The 18,572-nt window shown below is 42.4% G+C and overlaps 1 protein-coding gene across 1 annotated transcript in view; it reads left to right on the top strand.

The window, feature by feature from the left end:
- sspo (SCO-spondin) overlaps positions 1-18,572 on the top strand; it is a 237,670-nt gene that overhangs the window by 29,890 nt on the left and 189,208 nt on the right. The window contains exons 18-23 of the mRNA XM_060922454.1: positions 7,036-7,213; positions 8,738-8,832; positions 12,800-13,056; positions 13,583-13,717; positions 13,973-14,175; positions 14,623-14,750. Of these exons, the coding sequence (XP_060778437.1) occupies positions 7,036-7,213; positions 8,738-8,832; positions 12,800-13,056; positions 13,583-13,717; positions 13,973-14,175; positions 14,623-14,750 (996 nt within the window). The remainder of the gene's footprint in view (positions 1-7,035; positions 7,214-8,737; positions 8,833-12,799; positions 13,057-13,582; positions 13,718-13,972; positions 14,176-14,622; positions 14,751-18,572) is intronic.

The raw sequence follows: 18,572 nt of genomic DNA, 5'->3' as shown, positions 1-18,572 counted from the left end.
CTTTGCAGGCCACATGTGTTCTTTCACTCCAAACTTGGCAAACCACATCTTCATGGAGCTTGCTTTGTGGACAGGGGCATTGCCATCTGGAACAGGTTTGGGCCTCTTAGTTCCAGTGAAGGGAAACTGTAATGATTCAGCATTAGGTGTTCACATACAGTGTATCTATAATTTCTCTCACAACCATGTGGAGGCAAAAAACTTACCATTTGCATGGCTAGTTTTTGTTGTGGCTTGTGGGATCCCAGTCCTGATGCACACATATGGTCTCAACCAAATGCCCTCTTAATCTTTCTAACAAGGCTTTTAAAAAAGGATAATGCAGTTTTGTATCTGTATTCAAATAATATATTCACATTCAGTTATATCTCTTTTTCAACCACAACATAGGCGATTTAATTGCAGTTAAATCTATCTATCGATCGATCGATCGATCGATCTATCGATCGATCGATCGATCGATCAGTGTTCTTGAAACTTTCTGATGAACAAACGACTCATCAGTGCTTCATGCAGTGTTCCACTTTTTATGGGCAGCTTAAGTTTATTGTGAAAGCTCCAACTAGAGGGGAAAACTTAGTCATGACAGACCTACCTGCTGTAGCTACAACTATTGCCAACATAGGTACCTCAGACCACAACCCTGTTCTTGTACAGTTCAAAATATCAGCATTTTGTGATGAGACGTATAAAAGGAAAGTCTGATGCTACGTAAAGGCCAACTTCTGGGATATGAGAGGGCATCTGTTGTCAGTCAACCGGCCTGCTGTTTTCAAAGGCAACGATCCTGAGAAAGTCTGCACAAAGATCACTGAAGTCATCTGTGAAGCCATAGATGCTTACATCCCAAGCAAAACAGTTACCAGGAAGATAGGTGACAAAGCCTGATTTGATGATAGGTGCAGAAGACTTGCAAAAAGGAAAAGAAGCATGTACCATAAAGGTAAAAAACAGCACATCTGAAAACAAGAAGTTTGTTCAAACAAGAAAAGCATTTAATCATACAGAAAGAAATGCTAAAAGGAACCACAGCATAAAACTCAAGAATAACCTTGCTGACAGAAGTTTAAGTAGTAAAAAGTGGTGGAATGTCATAAACTCCCTTTCTGGAAGGTCCGGCCACTCTGAAAGTCCTGAATATTCTGGCACTGTGCACATAACAGCAAAAGACAAAGCCAACATTTTTTTGTCAGACTTTTGCAGAAAAACACAGACTAGACAATGGTCACCATTAACCACAAGGGGCTGCAATGCACCCTCAAGTCATGCTGGACAAAGTAGTCTTCAGGCCCAAAGACATCACAAAGATCCTGAGACATCTCAAGCCTGACAAAGCTACTGGTCCTGACCAGGTTCCAAGTAGAGTCTTGAAAGAATGCTGTGAAGAACTGGCAAGTCCATTATGCCATCTCTTTCAACTATGCTTCTCCAAAGGTGTTTTCCCAGACCAATGGAAGACTGCTTTTGTTATTCCAGTAAACAAGAGAGATTTTAGAGCTGATCCAACAAAGTACCAACCCATTTACTTTCTCAGCATCATCAGCAAGGTGAAGGAATCTGTGGTCAACAAGCAACTTCAAAACCACCTGCTCAATAATAAATTGATCTCCAGCAAACAATTCGACTTCAGACCAAATCACAGCACTACTGACCTTACCATCCTTGCTCAGATATGGAATACTTCCTGAGACAGAAATGAAGAAGTATGCATCATCGCGCTTGACATCAAAGGAGTCTTTGACAAAGTGTGGCACAATGGTCTATGTGCCAAGTTGAGATCCAAGGGAGTGACAGGGATGCTTCTCCCATGGTTGCAGAGTTATCTTCATGGAAGGTCCATTGAGGTTGTTCTCTCAGGCCAATCATCAGACACTTCACCCATCAATGCCTTGGTGCCTCAGGGCTCCGTACTTGGCCTGCTTCTATTCTCTGTCTTTGTAGACAACCTCATGGATGCTTGTGAAAACCAGCTATAACCTGTATGCTGATGTATGGCCTAAAGGTTAAAGAAGCACCCTTGGGCCCAAAGGGTTGCTGGTTTGATTCCTGGTACCGGCAGGAAAAATATGAGGGGAGTTGAGTGAATGAGCAGCATTTTCCCTCCCTTTGTATCATGGCTGAAGTGCCATGATGCAGATTCCCTCCCTCTGTATCATGGCTTGAGGAAGGCACCTAACCCCTAACTGCTCTCCAGGTGCTGTAGCATAGCTGCCCACTGCTCTGGGTATGTGTGTGTGCTCATTGCTCACTTGTGTGTGCATACATATGTTCACTGCTTCAGATGGGTCAAATGCAGAGGAGGAATGTCACTGTGCTTGATTAGACATGTGACAAAGGCTTCTTCTCCTCTATGCTATGCTATGTGCGCCAATAAGATCTGGAAATGAGGGGGCAAGCTAGTCTAGTAGCTAGTCTAAATAGAGACCTTGAGAAGAAGAGAGAGTGTGGGTTGCCAAATAGAAAGTTACCTTTGTGCCTGCAAAATGTAAGACCATGATACTGTCCAGGAAAAGGATGCCAACAACTTCTGGTCTGCAGTTTGGAAATATCAACTTGGTAGTAGATAAGGAACTTAATATCCTCAGTGTCACAACTGACAGGACCAGGCACATCTCTGATATCTTGATGAGGGCTGGGCAGAGACTTGGAGCACTGCTGAAAATTGCCAACAAACTTGATACTGCAGGAACAGCAACTGTATACAAAGCTCAAACTAGTAATATTATGGAATACACCTGTCAGTCATAGATTAGTACCTCACCAACTGTTTTAAACCAACTTGACTCAATTCAGCAGAAAGCTCTCTGAATCATTGACGTCGATCAAATCACTGCTTGCAGGGAATTGGCCATCACTACACTCTGACACTGAAGGGACGTTGCTGCTATCACAGTGCTCTGCAAAATGTATATCAGTGACTGTCCCAGATACTTCCAGGCAATGTTACCAAACTTGTACACATCCCGCAGAACTACTCATACCAGCACATCTATGCCTGATAATGCCCTGGCTATACCAAATGCAAAAACATCAACACTTGACAGAAGTTTGATGTATGATAAGCATATGGTAAGTGTGATAAGCATATAGAACAACCTTCTAGACATGGTTGTTGGAAAAATTAAGGGTGTCCATGTCCAGCGAGTGAGGAAACACTTGATTACACCATTGATGGACAGACTTCAACTTGTGTAACTATTCATGTTGTCCTTGATCCTATGTTTGGAGTCCAGAAGTGTAATATGCATGACTGGATGACAATTATCTCATCTCATTATCTCTAGCCGCTTTACCCTGTTCTACAGGGTCACAGGCAAGCTGGAGCCTATCCCAGCTGACTACGGGCGAAAGGCGGGGTACACCCTGGACAAGTTGCCAGGTCATCACAGGGCGGACACATAGACACAGACAACCATTCACACTCGCATTCACACCTATGGTCAATTTAGAGTCACCAGTTAACCTAACCTGCATGTCTTTGGACTGTGGGGGAAACCGGAGCACCCGGAGGAAACCCACGCGGACACGGGGAGAACATGCAAACTCCGCACAGAAAGGCCCTCGCTGGCCACGGGGCTCAAACCCGGACCTTCTTGCTGTGAGGCGACAGCGCTAACCACTACACCACCGTGCTGCCCGGATGACCGTTGTGTTGTTGGTAAAGCTTACAAGAGCACTTGCTCCTTCAACTTGGCTGGACTTGCTCCTTAAACTGCTGGAGAACAGTACAGTAAGATCTGGTTCTGTCTTTTTTTGGGAAGGTTAAGTTTTTTTCTGATCACATGGGTTTCCAGTCTTGTGTGCTACCTCCTCAATGAATTTTGGTTCCATGTGAAAAACAATTTTTGTCCCTTTGATAGGACGTAAAAGTTCGTAAAAGATAGGACGTAAGGAGGTCCTGTGTATTGGAGAGCAACACCCAATGCATGTTAAAGAATACACTGCAGTTTTCGTAAAGATCAGGGTGTAAACCCACTGTAGTGTTTTGTTGGCTATTGTTTGCAGTTGCACAATATATATATAAAGACTGATCCTGATCCAATATGAAAATTACTTCATGCATCAGTTTCAACATGATTCAGAGCTGGCAAATAAACATGTCCTGAGATGAATCAGGGCCAACATTATTCTCTGTGCAAGTTTAAGAAAATAATTTTTGTAACATGAGCAATAGTTAAATGATAGACTATCCATCCATCCATTATCTGTAGCCACTTATCCTGTTCTACAGAGTCGCAGGCAAGCTGGAGCCTATGATAGACTATTGAAATATATAGTATCTCATCTCATTATCTCTAGCCGCTTTATCCTGTTCTACAGGGTCGCAGGCAAGCTGGAGCCTATCGCAGCTAACTACAGGCGAAAGGCGGGGTACACCCTGAACAGGTTGCCAGGTCATCACAGGGCTGACACATGGACACAGACAACCGTTCACATTCACATTCACACCTACGGTCAATTTAGAGTCACCAGTTAACCTAACCTGCATGTCTTTAGACACTGTCAATTCATTTTATGGTTTTTTTTTTTACAGTTGAAAAACTATTGTGGGCGGCACGGTGATGTAGTGGTTAGCACTGTCACCTTACAGCAAGAAGGTTCTGGGTTTGTGCCCAGTGGCCGACGGGGGCCTTTCTTTGTGGTGTTTGCATGTTCTCCCCGTGTCTGCGTGGGTTTCCTCCGAGTGCTCCGGTTTCCCCCACAGTCCAAAGACATGCAGGTTAGGCTAGCTGGTGACTCTAAATTGACCGTAGGTGTGAATGTGAGTGTGAATGGTTGTTTGTCTCTATGTGTCACCCCTGTGATGATCTGGTGACTTGTCCAGGGTGTACCCTGCCTCTTGCCCATAGTCAGCTGGGAGAGGCTTCAGCTTGCCTGCGACCCTGCACAGGATAAGCGGCTATAGATAATGGATGGAAAACTATTGTTTAAAAAAAGAAAATGAACTATCTACTGAATCATTTTTTTTAAGCATGGTCTAGCCGTGCATGCACACATCCATGTCCACACACCACAGGGAGATGTTACATTGCTTGAAAAGTCCATGTTGTACTATTACCAGTTGCCTCAATTTATCATTATTATTTAGTTATTGTGTTGTTTTAATGCACCATCACTAATCGTAGGGTTCAGCCAAGAATCACATCTGTAGTATTATGTGTTGTATTATGTTACTGCAACATCGTTTTGGGGTGCAATAACGGGGAGGATAACTCGGGAGTCTAAAGCTAAGACAAGTGCTCTGGGACACGTGTTAAGGCATGGATGTTGGAATGGAAAGGGCTGGTGGGTCTCACCACTTTGCTGGAATATATTTCACAAAGGTAGAGACACAAAGAGGCTTATCCCGGTTTCTCTGTGATAACATTCACGGTAAGTTTTTATTACCATCTAAAGGTAACTCTTTATCTTATGCTTGATAACACACAATGACTCAGCATACACCATATTTTATCACGTTTCTTGTTTTTATGCTTGTGAAATATTATACATGCCCCCATTTTAAATTCTTGGAAGACAGACAAATCCTTTCGTAACCTTTGATTACATGATAACAGACATGAAATATATGACAGCCAGTGTCTGGTATAAAAATTGATTTTATGTGAATAGTTGAAAGATGTGAATCCCTATGCAATTTGTTTTGCCCTCTTTGCCTCCATTGTTTGGTGAATGATTAAAAGGTTGGTGTGCTGTGGGTTAAACTTTTAACTGACTCTCTTATCTGTTGTCCTTATCATGTCTGGCCTCATGATGTTAGAAAATGGAACACATTTCTTTACAAACTGATTTATTTATGAAGAGGATTAAATCAGTCACTAATATACAGCAATAAAATAAATTGTTGTGGACCCCTGAGAGTTCCTGGGGTAGGAGAGCTCTGATGAAGTCACTCTATAACCCGCTGCTTTTCTCATTGGGATAGGTTGATTTCATTGCAGCTTTTTTATCTCATTACATGGAACACAATAGCAAGACCTAAGTGTTCGTAAAGACATGCCTGTGTGTGGGAAAGTGTGTTGGGGTCTTGCAAGCTTTTTAGCAAAAGCTTTTTTTTTTAATTGGTTACTGAGGTTACCTTGAAGTATTAATTAATTGCATTAATCATTATGTCAATGGAAAGTCCTCACAAGGACAATAAGACAAATGTGTGCATGCGTGTATGAACACGTCAGAAATTTATATTTTATTGGTTATTGTCTAATGCCATAATATGTTGGCTCATACCAGAGAGTTGTGCAATATAATGATCCTCATTTGAGTTTGACATTGCATAAGCAGTTTTTTCTTTTCTTCAGCAGATATTTCATTGATAAGACACACATGATCTCAGTGATTGATCTATATTTGATGTCTATACACATCATTTAGTCCTAGACTATATTGAAACAAAAGTTCCAATAATATACATTTTCTTTCTTTCTTTCTTTCTTTCTTTCTTTCTTTCTTTCTTTCTTTCAACCCTATGGGCTAATCATGTGAAACTCAGTTTCTGCCTCAGCAACATTAACATTAAATTTATCCTGTTCTACAGGGTCGCAGGCAAGCTGGAGCCTATCCCAGCTGACTACGGGCGAAAGGCGGGGTACACCCTGGACAAGTTGCCAGGTCATCACAGGGCTGACACATAGACACAGACAACCATTCACACTCACGGTCAATTTAGAGTCACCAGTTAACCTAACCTGCATGTCTTTGGACTGTGGGGGAAACCAGAGCACCCGGAGGAAACCCACGCGGACATGGGGAGAACATGCAAACTCCACACAGAAAGGCCCTCGCCGGCCACGGGGCTCGAACCCGGACCTTCCTGCTGTGAGGCAACAGCGCTAACCACTACACCACCGTGCCACCCTTATTCTAAATGTTTTTTTTTTTTTTTTTGCACAGGCCAAATGAATTTGGATAGAGGGCCATATTCATCCCAGGGGCCTTGAGTTGATGTAAAAAAGAACACCATTATGTAAGCTTCAGTACACTGATCATCACTTAATAGGTACTTTACTCTTTCTGGGTGTTTTTCCCCCCCTATAGTGTGTGTGGACATGGTGTGTGGAACTGTACTGATCATACCTGCCCTGAGGTTAAAGAGTGTCCAGGCTCTCTGGTCTTCTTCCCTCAATCTTGTCTAAGGACCTGCTCTAGTCTGGACAAGGGGTCCTGTGCAGAGCCCATCTATGGCTGCGTCTGTCCTGAGGGAACCGTGCTCTTGGTGTGTCTCCTCTTTCATTAATCTTTTCAGATATATCCACTTTACCAGGGCTATAATACAGTGATGCAGGCTGGCATCTACATGATCTACACATCAGGAAGAATGATTTCTCAGGGCCTAAATCTGTCAGATTATAAAGTGCACTGATTTAAATCTAATATATTCATAATATATTTTGTTTCTGTTTCATGAGTATACATTTCATCCTGCTAGTGTTACTGTAGTTGTTTTTTGAGCTGCTACAATGTTAGTGTCTGCAGCAGCAGCCCTGAACAATATCTGTAAGTAAACCCTTCCAAAGAAATCATAATATAGCAGAGTTAAATGCTGAAACTGTTTAATTCACTTTGTCCACAGGATAATATTTAACAGTTATTCCACGAAATTGAGTTATACATGAGCTGATAGCCGATGAGGCGTGTTGCACCGAGTTGGCTATAAGCCATGTATGATGAGATTGAGTGGAATAACTCTTTGTTTTATTCTATCCACATTCACTGGATTTTGAGAAACAGAGCATTTTTATTTTTAGCAAATTTGATAAATAAAAAATTTATACAAAAAGTCAGACAAAATCATTTCCACTTTAGAATGTAAACAAACCGGCAAAATGACAGTAAGAATTTGTAAAAAATGCTATAATAATAATTCTTGAAAAATAAAAAGATACATTCTTACCATCAAATATTTTATTCCATATTTTGGTGCTTTTTGGTGTGTATTTTTGGGGTTTTGTTTTCGAGTAGAGTTTTTATTTCATCCTCGGTTGGTTCAGCAACACGTTCCGCCATTTTGTTTTTCCCTCTCACAGGATATGAGCTGATAGCCGAGTAGTAGAGTAGCCAATCAGAGCGTGCGATTGTTCATATCCAGTGAATGTGGAGAGATGTGTATTGCAAGATATATGCAGTACGTTCTATTGGGAAACAGACATGCATTTGCTTTTGTCTGATGAGAATTTCCTGTTTCAGTGTTGCTTTGCTTTCAATAACGTGTGCAACTGCAAATTTCAAACACGATATCTAAGTGAAACTACAATAATATTCTACCTAAAACAGGCCCATAGTGTACAGAGCATCATTTGTACAGATTAGAGAATGACACTGTCCTGGGTCAAAGTAATGATAAGGATTAAAAGTGTTGTGGTCTAGGAGTTTAATCCAACTTTGCTGCTATGAAAGTGCTGATGATGTATCATTTCTGTATTTATATTTCACAATGTTTTTCATTTCATTGAAAGTCTTGTACAATCATGCACATGCATCATGGAAACCAAGAACATTGTGATAAGTTAAAAACTTTCCAATCCCTGCCGAAATGACGATGGTAATGATGTGGTGTCACAATAATATTTTCACTGTTGTGCCAAGCAAGCCAAGCCAAGTTCTGTACTTTCCCATCACCATCCTATAACTGGTAGAGCAGCATTCTAGTGTAAAAATGATAAGCTAAAAAAAAATACAGTTGGTGGCATTGTTTTTAATCTCCTCCACATATGTATCCTAGCTTTTTTTTTCTCCACAGGGTGATCAGTGTGTGTCTCCTGATGAATGTCCATGTCACCACAATGGCAGGCTCTTCTTCACAAATGATACCATTTCTAAAGACTGCAACACATGGTGAGTATACTGGCCATTAAAGGATATACGCAGAAAACTTCATCTCATCTCATCATCTCTAGCCGCTTTATCCTGTTCTACAGGGTTGCAGGCAAGCTGGAGCCTATCCCAACTGACTACGGGCAAAAGGCGGGGTACACCCTGGAGAAGTCGCCAGGTCATCACAGGGCTGACACATAGACACAGACAACCATTCACACTCACATTCACACCTACGGTCAATTTAGAGTCGCCAGTTAACCTAACCTGCATGTCTTTGGACTGTGGGGGAAACCAGAGCACCCGGAGGAAACCCACACGGACACGGGGAAAACATGCAAACTCCACACAGAAAGGCCCTCACCGGCTACGGGGCTCGAACCCGGACCTTCTTGCTGTGAAGCGATAGTGCTAACCACTACACCACCATGCTGCCACAGAAAGCTTTATTTTAAAAAATTTCTGAGTGGATAGTATCTCCATCCTTGACTCTTGTATGCTGCATAAATGGGAATTAAAAAATATACATTTTTGAGAGTTAAAAATCGACTGCAAAGTTGTCTTTCGAGCTGCTCCGCTGAGCCAGCCAGCCCTGAGTACATGATGTTGCTGCGGTAACTGGTTTTAAGGCCAAGGCCTTTTACAGTTATAGACCAAAGTCATATCAATAAAAATTTATGGTGAAAGTAAGAAATATCGTTACCGACTTGCTCAACTAAGACTGATTTGACTTCATTAATTGTGGGTTGACTCTCATTAAAACAGGATCAGTGTTATAACTTATGCAACATACATGTACATGCATGCATTTTCACTGATAAAACATAAAAGGCTAATTAAATAATCAGATGAACTGAGACAATCACATTCTGAAGCAAATTAAATGATCTTATACCGGTAACTTAAACACACAATACAAGTTACACGTATTAATCTAAATACAGGTAAAAATGAGTGTTGTTTTTGTTGTTTTTTTTTATCCAAATGAGAGTCGGAGCTTACCCGTCTGTGTTCTCGCTTCTTGAAGGCCGAGCTTGTGGCCGATTGTTTTGAAACAATCTGACTTTCAGTTGTTCATTCAGTTCTCCATTCATTCACTTCTTCCACATAAGGGCAAGATGGCAGCGATATCCAGTTTAGAAATCTGGCTGCTCCACTCATTCTCCATTCTCTCCATTACTGAGTACTCCGCCATTACTGCTCGGCTCAGGCAATTACTAAAACCTGGGACGGAACGGGATGTCACTGGTTTTAGCAACAACCGCGGGGAGGTCATTGCCTGAGCGATATGTCATGTCCCGTTCCGTCCCGGGTTTTACCAACAACCCTCAGGTCACTCCGGGAAAACTGGTGCAACTAAACTCACTTTTCTTTAAAAATAAATAAAATAAATACTTTCCTTTTCTTGTAGTTTTACTTAATTGTTGATACTGCACCCTCTTTCAATACGGGCTTATAGCCAACGCTCCTCAACAGATCAGAAGTTTCATACGAGTCTTCAGTAAAATGTGCAGAGCAGAAACCACTTCATAGGCACCCAATGTGACTGTGAACTTCTCGCAGACTGCATCCAAATCTTTGCACTTTGAACATTCTTGGGCCATGAATGCAACGTAAATCCACCTTCTGTCATGTTGCTGCACCCGCCAGCAACACATCTATGTGGCATGGCAATAAATTAGCTCAAAATGAAGGATAGGAGTTGCAGTCAGTTCTGTGTTTTAGTATAGTCGAAATGGCGATGAGACAGATAGACTTCCTGTTGTGATGTTACAGACGTCAAGGTCATTCACTCAGACCGCCACCTATATGAATCACTTTAATCATAAAAATTACTACATTAAATTTATTGTTAATGCTTAAAACTATTCCTATGCCATTCTTGAGGTCTCAAGGCATTTATAAACAAAAGTGAGGCCATGGTTTATGCTTTAAGGATGACTTAAGTGATTCAAATACAAACAATAGTATTGTGTCACATTCCCAGCAAACTGGGGAAATGACACATTCACTTATATATCCTATGATATGATTAGAGACGCTATTAATACAGTAATTAAATTCTTATTCCCATTCTGGAAAAAGTACATACATTTCACATCTGTATAATATATGATGAATAATAGTAATCAAATATACCATGCACTGAGCGGCTCCAGTAGAGAAGATGGATTCTCTGAGGTGACTGGCATAGTACTGTTTTGTGAGGGGCACAGTCCTGAAGAAAATAGTACTGTGCCAGTCACCATAAAGAATCCATAATGACCAGAACCTCTCAGTGCATGGTATATTTGATTTATATCCCTCATCAAAAAATTCCAAACTAGAAGTGCTAAGATTGAATCTTGGTATAAACTCACCGGAGACAGCCATGTTTGTTGTTTATGTCGGTGTGACCTTTGACCTGTGCATATGCAATGTACCATGCTATCACCTGCCTTGCTAGGCATGATCATGATACATAGATCTACACTCACAGAAATGCTCGTGGAGCCACATCTGTGACTCAAGTCAGCTGTATAACTTGAAATTGTGATGTCAGTTCATGGTATATCCAGGATATACCATGGACTGACTCACACCATATCCATTTTTTTTAAATTTTTGACGTCACAAGATACATTGATTAATCAGTGATGGAACTATTTTATGTCACATGAGCCATCTTTGGCCAATCCCTGCACAGGAAATTTTTGATGAGGGATATAATATGTATTATTTTCAGACAGGACACTTTTTTGATGGAATAAAAACATGTATTCTATTCCCTTCTAGCAGGTTTCATTCATTTGGTTTGACGTGCAATATTGTTAGCATGTCACTCATCCTACGTGTATTACATCACTCTACCCAATGGAGAATGATCGTTGAATATTGTTTATAATATTGCATGGTTGTCAAGACGACATGATCTCACATGTCGGAGACTTAAAACTTCCGTGCTAGCGAGTGACTGTGACAATTTGTAAACAAACATGGCTGCCAGGTTTGCTTCACTAAATACGGAAGATTTTGAGAGAATTTTGAAAAAGAAAGATGTGTTGAACACCCAAAAGGAATGTGTATAATAATAATAAGGGCGGCACGGTGGTGTAGTGGTTAGCGCTGTCGCCTCACAGCAAGAACGTCCTGGGTTCAAGCCCCGTGGCCGGCGAGGGCCTTTCTGTGTGGAGTTTGCATGTTGTCCGCGTGGGTTTCCTCCGGGTGCTCCGGTTTCCCCCACAGTCCAAAGACATGCAGGTTAGGTTAACTGGTGACTCTAAATTGACCGTAGGTGTGAATGTGAATGGTTGTCTGTGTCTATGTGTCAGCCCTGTGATGACCTGGCAACTTGTCCAGGGTGTACCCCGTCTTTCGCCCGTAGTCAGCTGGGATAGGCTCCAGCTTGCCTGCGACCCTGTAGAAGGATAAAGCGGCTAGAGATGATGAGATGAGATGAATAATAATATTGGCTGGCTTTTTTCGTGGTATATCAGATATATTCCATTCAGTGAGCATGATTTTGAACAAGTCAAAGACGAATTCAATATGATGCTAACTGAATAGAATATATCTGATATACCATCTAAAAAAGCCAGCCAATATTATTTAAATATATGATGAATATATGATGTGAAAAACATAGGAAGATGCATTTCAACATGTAATGCCCTGAAATTGCACTGTCAATTCAAGTAAACACGTGAATATACCGGTATAATCATGTAAAAAAAAAAAAAGAATTGTTCATGTGAGAAATGATGTAAAACATAAAAGTAAATACCCTCCATGTGAAAGAGTAACATGTAGAAATAACTAAATCATGTGAAAATAAAACACACACACCAAAGACATAATTACATATGTATTAGATATCAAACCCAAAAGAACTACATAAAATTGTGCAAGATTTGCCATATTTTCCTTTTAAATATCCATGAGTAGTTTTTTTTTTTTAAATAAATAATTTTATTGACTTCACCATGTTGTACTCTTCTTTTATCTACAGTGTATGTAAACAGCGTCGATGGCACTGCACCCAGTCTTTATGTGCTGGAATATGTATAGCTACAGGTGACCCACATTATGTGACCTTTGATGGACGCTGTTTCTCCTTCCTGGGAGACTGTGAGTACATGCTGGTGCAGGAGAAAGAAGGCCTGTTCAGCGTAACTGCAGAGAATGTACCCTGTGGCAGCACTGGGGTCACCTGCACCAAATCTGTAACGCTAAGCATTGGCAACACAGCCATTCACCTGCTCAGGGGTCAGTCTCTCTCTCCCTCTCTCTCTCTCTCTCTCTCTCTCTCTCTCTCTCTAACACTCCATAATTTTCTCACTACACAAAATTTAAATGTTAGACAGGAATCTATTTTATGAGTTGATTTGCTAAACCAGCAACAGTACACCAAACCACACTATTTTTTAAACAATATATTTTTTCTAACCCAACCCCACTGACCTAACAGTTATGAAAATACAGAGAATACACACCAATGCCATGCTCAGGATAAGAAACCAGCTTTAAAGAAATCTGGATACAGATCTAGATCCCTCATGAGCAAGCTAGAGCTGACTGTGGCAGGAAAAAAAGAAATCGTAAAAGGAATCAGAATCAAAACGGAACTCATCCTCTTTTAGGTGACACCAACACATATAGAGCCTATTATTATTTAACTAAATTGACCATCTTATTTTTTAAAATGTCAGGTCAGATATGTGATGAGACATAACTATTTTTCACACAAAATGTAAGGTAGTTCTTGTTACTGATTTGCGTTTACTTTCTTTAGGAAAGGCTGTGACAGTAAACGGCAGGCCTGTGACTCTTCCTAAGTCTTACTCAGGCAGTGGCTTAGTACTAGAGAACATTGGTCTGTTTGTGTCTCTCTCATCTCAACATGGTGTTACGCTTCTTTGGGATGGAGGTATTTGCATCAATTAATTGTCAGTTTCTAAAAAAAAAAAAAAAAGGTCAAATACAAAAAAAAAATACTTGTAATAATATCAGCACTCAAATTGTGAAGATCAGTTGTGATATCTATTGTTTAAAAAAGAGATATATCCACCTGACTGTAACCTGTAGCATCTTGTCTTGAATGTAGTGTGCATACTGATTAGTAATATTAAAGAAGGATGAACAGATTTTGATGCTTGTTTTCTAAATGGTGTACCATGAAAAGGGATGCGTGTGTATGTACGCTTGGAACCCCACTTGCGAGGCCGGGTTGGGGGTTTGTGTGGGAACTTTGATGGAGACACAGAGAATGACTTCACTACAAGGCAAGGCATAGTGGAGTCCACACCGGAGCTGTTTGGGAACTCCTGGAAGGTTAGCCCATCCTGCCCGGATGTCTCTGAGCAAGACCTGCTTGATCCCTGCAACGTGAGTGAACTTGACCCTCTCTGTGCTGTTTCTGCCACTTCAGTGCCAATATAAACTACATAGATACTGTGACTAAAGTCACAGTGATTTGTGCTAGCTGACCTGGACATAAATAAATAAATAAACTCTGATTAAAAAATTCATGAAAATTGACAGAGTTATAAGTGATTGGGGGGGAAAAAAGCCTGTTTTTCATGGATCATTCCAGTTCAATGATCTGGATTACCACCAAAAGTCACAGCAACTTAATTCAGCCCAGAGGTATTCTTAATGTGAAATTTGGGGATGATTGGTTGAAAACTGAGGGAGAAATAGCATCCTAAAAACATAATAATAAAATAGAAAGATCCTGAGTGAGGGTAACAATTTGCGCTACCACTGCTAGCACAAATTAACAATAACCATATAATGTTTAGAACATCATGTCTATCCTTTCTATCTTTTTAGATTAATCCTCACAGAGTAAGCTGGGCAAAGAAGAAGTGTGCAGTGATTACCCAAGAGCTATTTGCCTCATGTCATGCTGAAGTGCCACACCAGCAGTACTACGATTGGTGTGTCTTTGACGCCTGTGGGTAAGGGATGAAAGAATTTCGTTTGAGTCTTTGATGAAGGAGCAATTTGGTGATAAAGTGGAAAAAACCTCGAATACACACAACCTTTCCCTTATCTTAATATAGTTGAGATTTTTCAGCCAAGAGATGTTTTGCGGGGCGGCACGGTGGTGTAGTGGTTAGCGCCGTCGCCTCACAGTAAGAAGGTCCGGGTTCAAGCCCCGTGGGCCTTTCTGTGCGGAGTTTGCATGTTGTCCGCGTGGGTTTCCTCCGGGTGCTCCGGTTTCCCCCACAGTCCAAAGACATGCAGGTTAGGTTAACTGGTGACTCTAAATTGACCATGAATGTGAATGGTTGTCTGTGTGTCGGCCCTGTGATGACCTGGCGACTTGTCCAGGGTGTACCCCGCCTTTTGCCTGTAGTCAGCTGGGATAGGCTCCAGCTTGCCTGCGACCCTGTAGAACAGGATAAAGCGGCTACAGATAATGAGATGAGATGTTTTGCTTAATCTTGCACCAGAGCCATGAGGTTAATCCAGCTAGCAAGTTATAAAAGTCCACAGCGCCCAAATGTTTATTAGTATTTGATTTAAACGCTGCAAAAAACTGAATACTTAATTCCTTAATACTAGTGAAATTATCTTGCTGCATGGACAGATAATTTTACTTGACATCTTGGAATAAGTTGGTTATACTGTAATCTAGAACTAGTTTTAATAATCTCAGAGTTGGTGTCTTGTACTCTTCTAATAGGAAACGCTAGATCTTTTAAACTATATTCAAGATATTCTAACTTGTTAAGATATTTTTGCAGTGTAGAAGAATACAAGACACCAACTCTGAGATTATTAAAACTAGTTCTAGATTGTAACCAACTTATTGGTTACAATCTAGACAGGGAACTGGAGACAAGGGTTTGACTTGGGAGACATGGAAAGTTGGGTGAATACAGTGCATGGCTACGGGCAGAGATAGCCTTAAGGGGTGTTCACACAGCAACTTTTACTCCGGTGTAGCACCGGGGCTGCCCCGGTAGAGTGTTCACACGGTACAAAGTTATACCAGTGTAGCCCCTGAAAGCTGCTTAAACCGGTGCAAATCTAACCCTGCTCGGGAGGTGGTTTAAGAAATTTACTCCAGAGTAAATGCTAGTTTGCAGGGCAGCACCAATATAAAATGGGATGTCTGAACGCTACAGGGGTAGACTCGCTACGCATGAAGAGAGTTGATTACATACGGGCATTGCATAATTTGCATCCTGGTATTTTGCGCTTCCAAAATGGCGAATATCAACAACAACAGAACTGCGTGTCTTCCAGTGTTACCAGATTGGGCGGTTTTAAGTGCATTTTGGCAGATTTGAACATATTTTGGGCTGGAAAACGTCAACAGTATCTGGCAACACTGGTGTCTTCCTCCACATTGTTTTCCCGGTGCTTGGTGATGCCATGACAACCAGGAAAAGGAAGAACATTTTCTCACATGCGCATATTTCATTTCCGCATTATTACTATCATATAGCATGGTCGCAAAAACTGCCATGTGAATGCCAGTGGGGCTGCACCGGTGCTAACATGCATCTCTCTAGTAAGCAGGTTTGTGATGTGTGAACGCTCCACAAAATTTACACCGGTGTAAGATATATCGCAACAAAATACATCGGTGCAGCATCGATGCAAATATGTGCCGTGTGAACACCCCTTTAGAGGGCAGGGATTAATTACCTTGGAGACAGGGAAAGGTCCTACGAACCTGGGAGCCAATTTGTGGGAGACTGTCTTGAGGGGCAAGTGGAGAGCATTACCCACTGCCCCACCCGATAGATGGGAGCTGCCGAGCGCTGTTTGTCGGCTTGCTCTTTAAACATCTTGACAAAACGTAGGAGCTTCTTCCTGGTCAATGCCCACATTCTCCTGCAGTGGCGCACAAACATCTGGGCAGAGGGCATGGCGACTTCTTCTTGGATGGGGAAGAGTGGTGGCTGGTAACCCAGAGAGCACTGGAAGGGGGAAAGACCTGTAGCAGCGGTGGGTAAGGAGTTGTGAGCATACTCTATCCAAGGAAGGTTCTTGCTCCAGGAGGCAGCATCTTTGGACACCATGCACCTGAGAGCCACTTCCAGCCCCTGGTTGGCCTGTTCCATCTGTCCATTGGTCTGAGGGTGAAAACCTGAAGACAGACTGTGAGAAGCACCAATGAGTTTACAGAAAGCCTTCCAGAATTGGGCAGAGAACTGGGGTCCATGGTCTGATATGATGTCTGAGGGGAGTCCGTGTAAATGGAAAACATGGAGTATCAGCAATTCAGTGGTCTCCTTGGCAGTGGGAAGCTTGGGCAGAGGGATAAAATGAACAACTTTAGAAAAACAGTCAACAACAGTGAGGATACAAGTATTGCCACCTGAATTAGGGAGTCCTGTGACGAAATCCAGGGCTACCTGTGACCAGAGCTGGTGGGGAACAGGAAGGGGTCTCAGCAGGCCGGCAGGGGGTCTGTTGCCAGTCTTGTTCCTGGTGCAGATGTTGCAAGCTGCCACAAACCTCTGGATGTCCTCCTTGATGGATGGCCACCAAAAATGTTGTCAGATGAGTGCCAGAGTCCGGGCTGCTCCTGGATGGCATGCCATTCTGGAGCCATGACCCCACTGCAACACCTGTGCCCACACAGAAACAGGAACAAAAAGATGGTTAGGAGGTGCATTACTGGGCCCTGGGTCCTGCTCATGTGCCTTCTGGACCAGGGTTTCCTCTAACAGAGCGGCCCCCACCAGGCACCATGGAGGAAGGATGGTCTCAGGGGAGGCCAATTCCTCCTGGAGGGGAGAAAACATTCTGGACAAGGCATCAGGCTTACCATTCTTAGAGCCTGGGTGGAAGGAAAGCATGAACTTGAAGCAAGAACAGAAGAGAGAGACCATCGGGCCTGATGAGAATTGAGGCACTTGGCAGTCCTGAGGTATTCAAGGTTCTTGTGATCTGTCCATACGATGAAGGGAAGGTCTGACCCCTCCAACCAATGTCTCCATTCTTCCAAGGCCAGTTTCACGCCAACAGTTCCCTATTGCCAACGTTGTAGTTTCTCTCAGAAGGGGAAAGCCGATGAGAGAAGAAGGAGCAAGGATGAAGCTTGTTGTCACTAGCCAATCTTTGGGACAATATGGCCCCTATCCCTGACTCCGAAGCATCAACCTCAACCACAAACTGCCGGGACGGCTCTGGAATGGTGAGTATCGGTGCTGACGTGAACCTTTGTTTGAGCTCGGAGAACTCCTTCTCGGCCCTTTCCTCCCAGCTGAAAGGGACCTTGGTGGAAGTTAGAGCTGTGAGGGGCCCAGCCACCATACTAAAGTTCCTGATGAATCGCCTGTAGAAATTCGCAAACTCAAGAAACCGCTGGAGTTCTTGCCGAGAGGACGGGGTGGGCCAGTCAGCAACTGCCTTGAGTTTCAGGGGGTCCATCTGAATCTGTGTGGGGGAGATAATGAAGCCCAGAAAGGAGACAGAACTTCTATGGAACTTGCATTTCTCGGCCTTAACAAAGAGTTTATTTTCCAGGAGTCGCTGAAGGACCTGCCTGACGTGGATGTGGTGTTCATCAATGGGGTGGGAAAAAAAATCAATATATTGTCCAGATAAACAAAAACATTAAGGTAGTCCCTCAGGACATCATTAACAAGGGCCTGGAAAACCGCGGGAGCATTAGTCAGGCTGAACGGAACCACAAAATATTCGCAGTGGCCCATGGGGGTGTTGAACGCCATCTTCCATTCATCCCCTTCCCTGATCCTCACGAGGTGGTAAGCATTACGCAGGTCTAGCTTGGTGAAAATCTGGGCTCCCTGGAG

This window comes from Neoarius graeffei, chromosome 5 (genome assembly GCF_027579695.1).
Source record: "Neoarius graeffei isolate fNeoGra1 chromosome 5, fNeoGra1.pri, whole genome shotgun sequence".
Classification (NCBI taxonomy): Eukaryota; Metazoa; Chordata; class Actinopteri; order Siluriformes; family Ariidae; genus Neoarius; species Neoarius graeffei.
The sequence above is the reverse complement of the archived record's forward strand: the minus strand, read 5'-3'. Positions and strand labels throughout refer to the sequence as shown.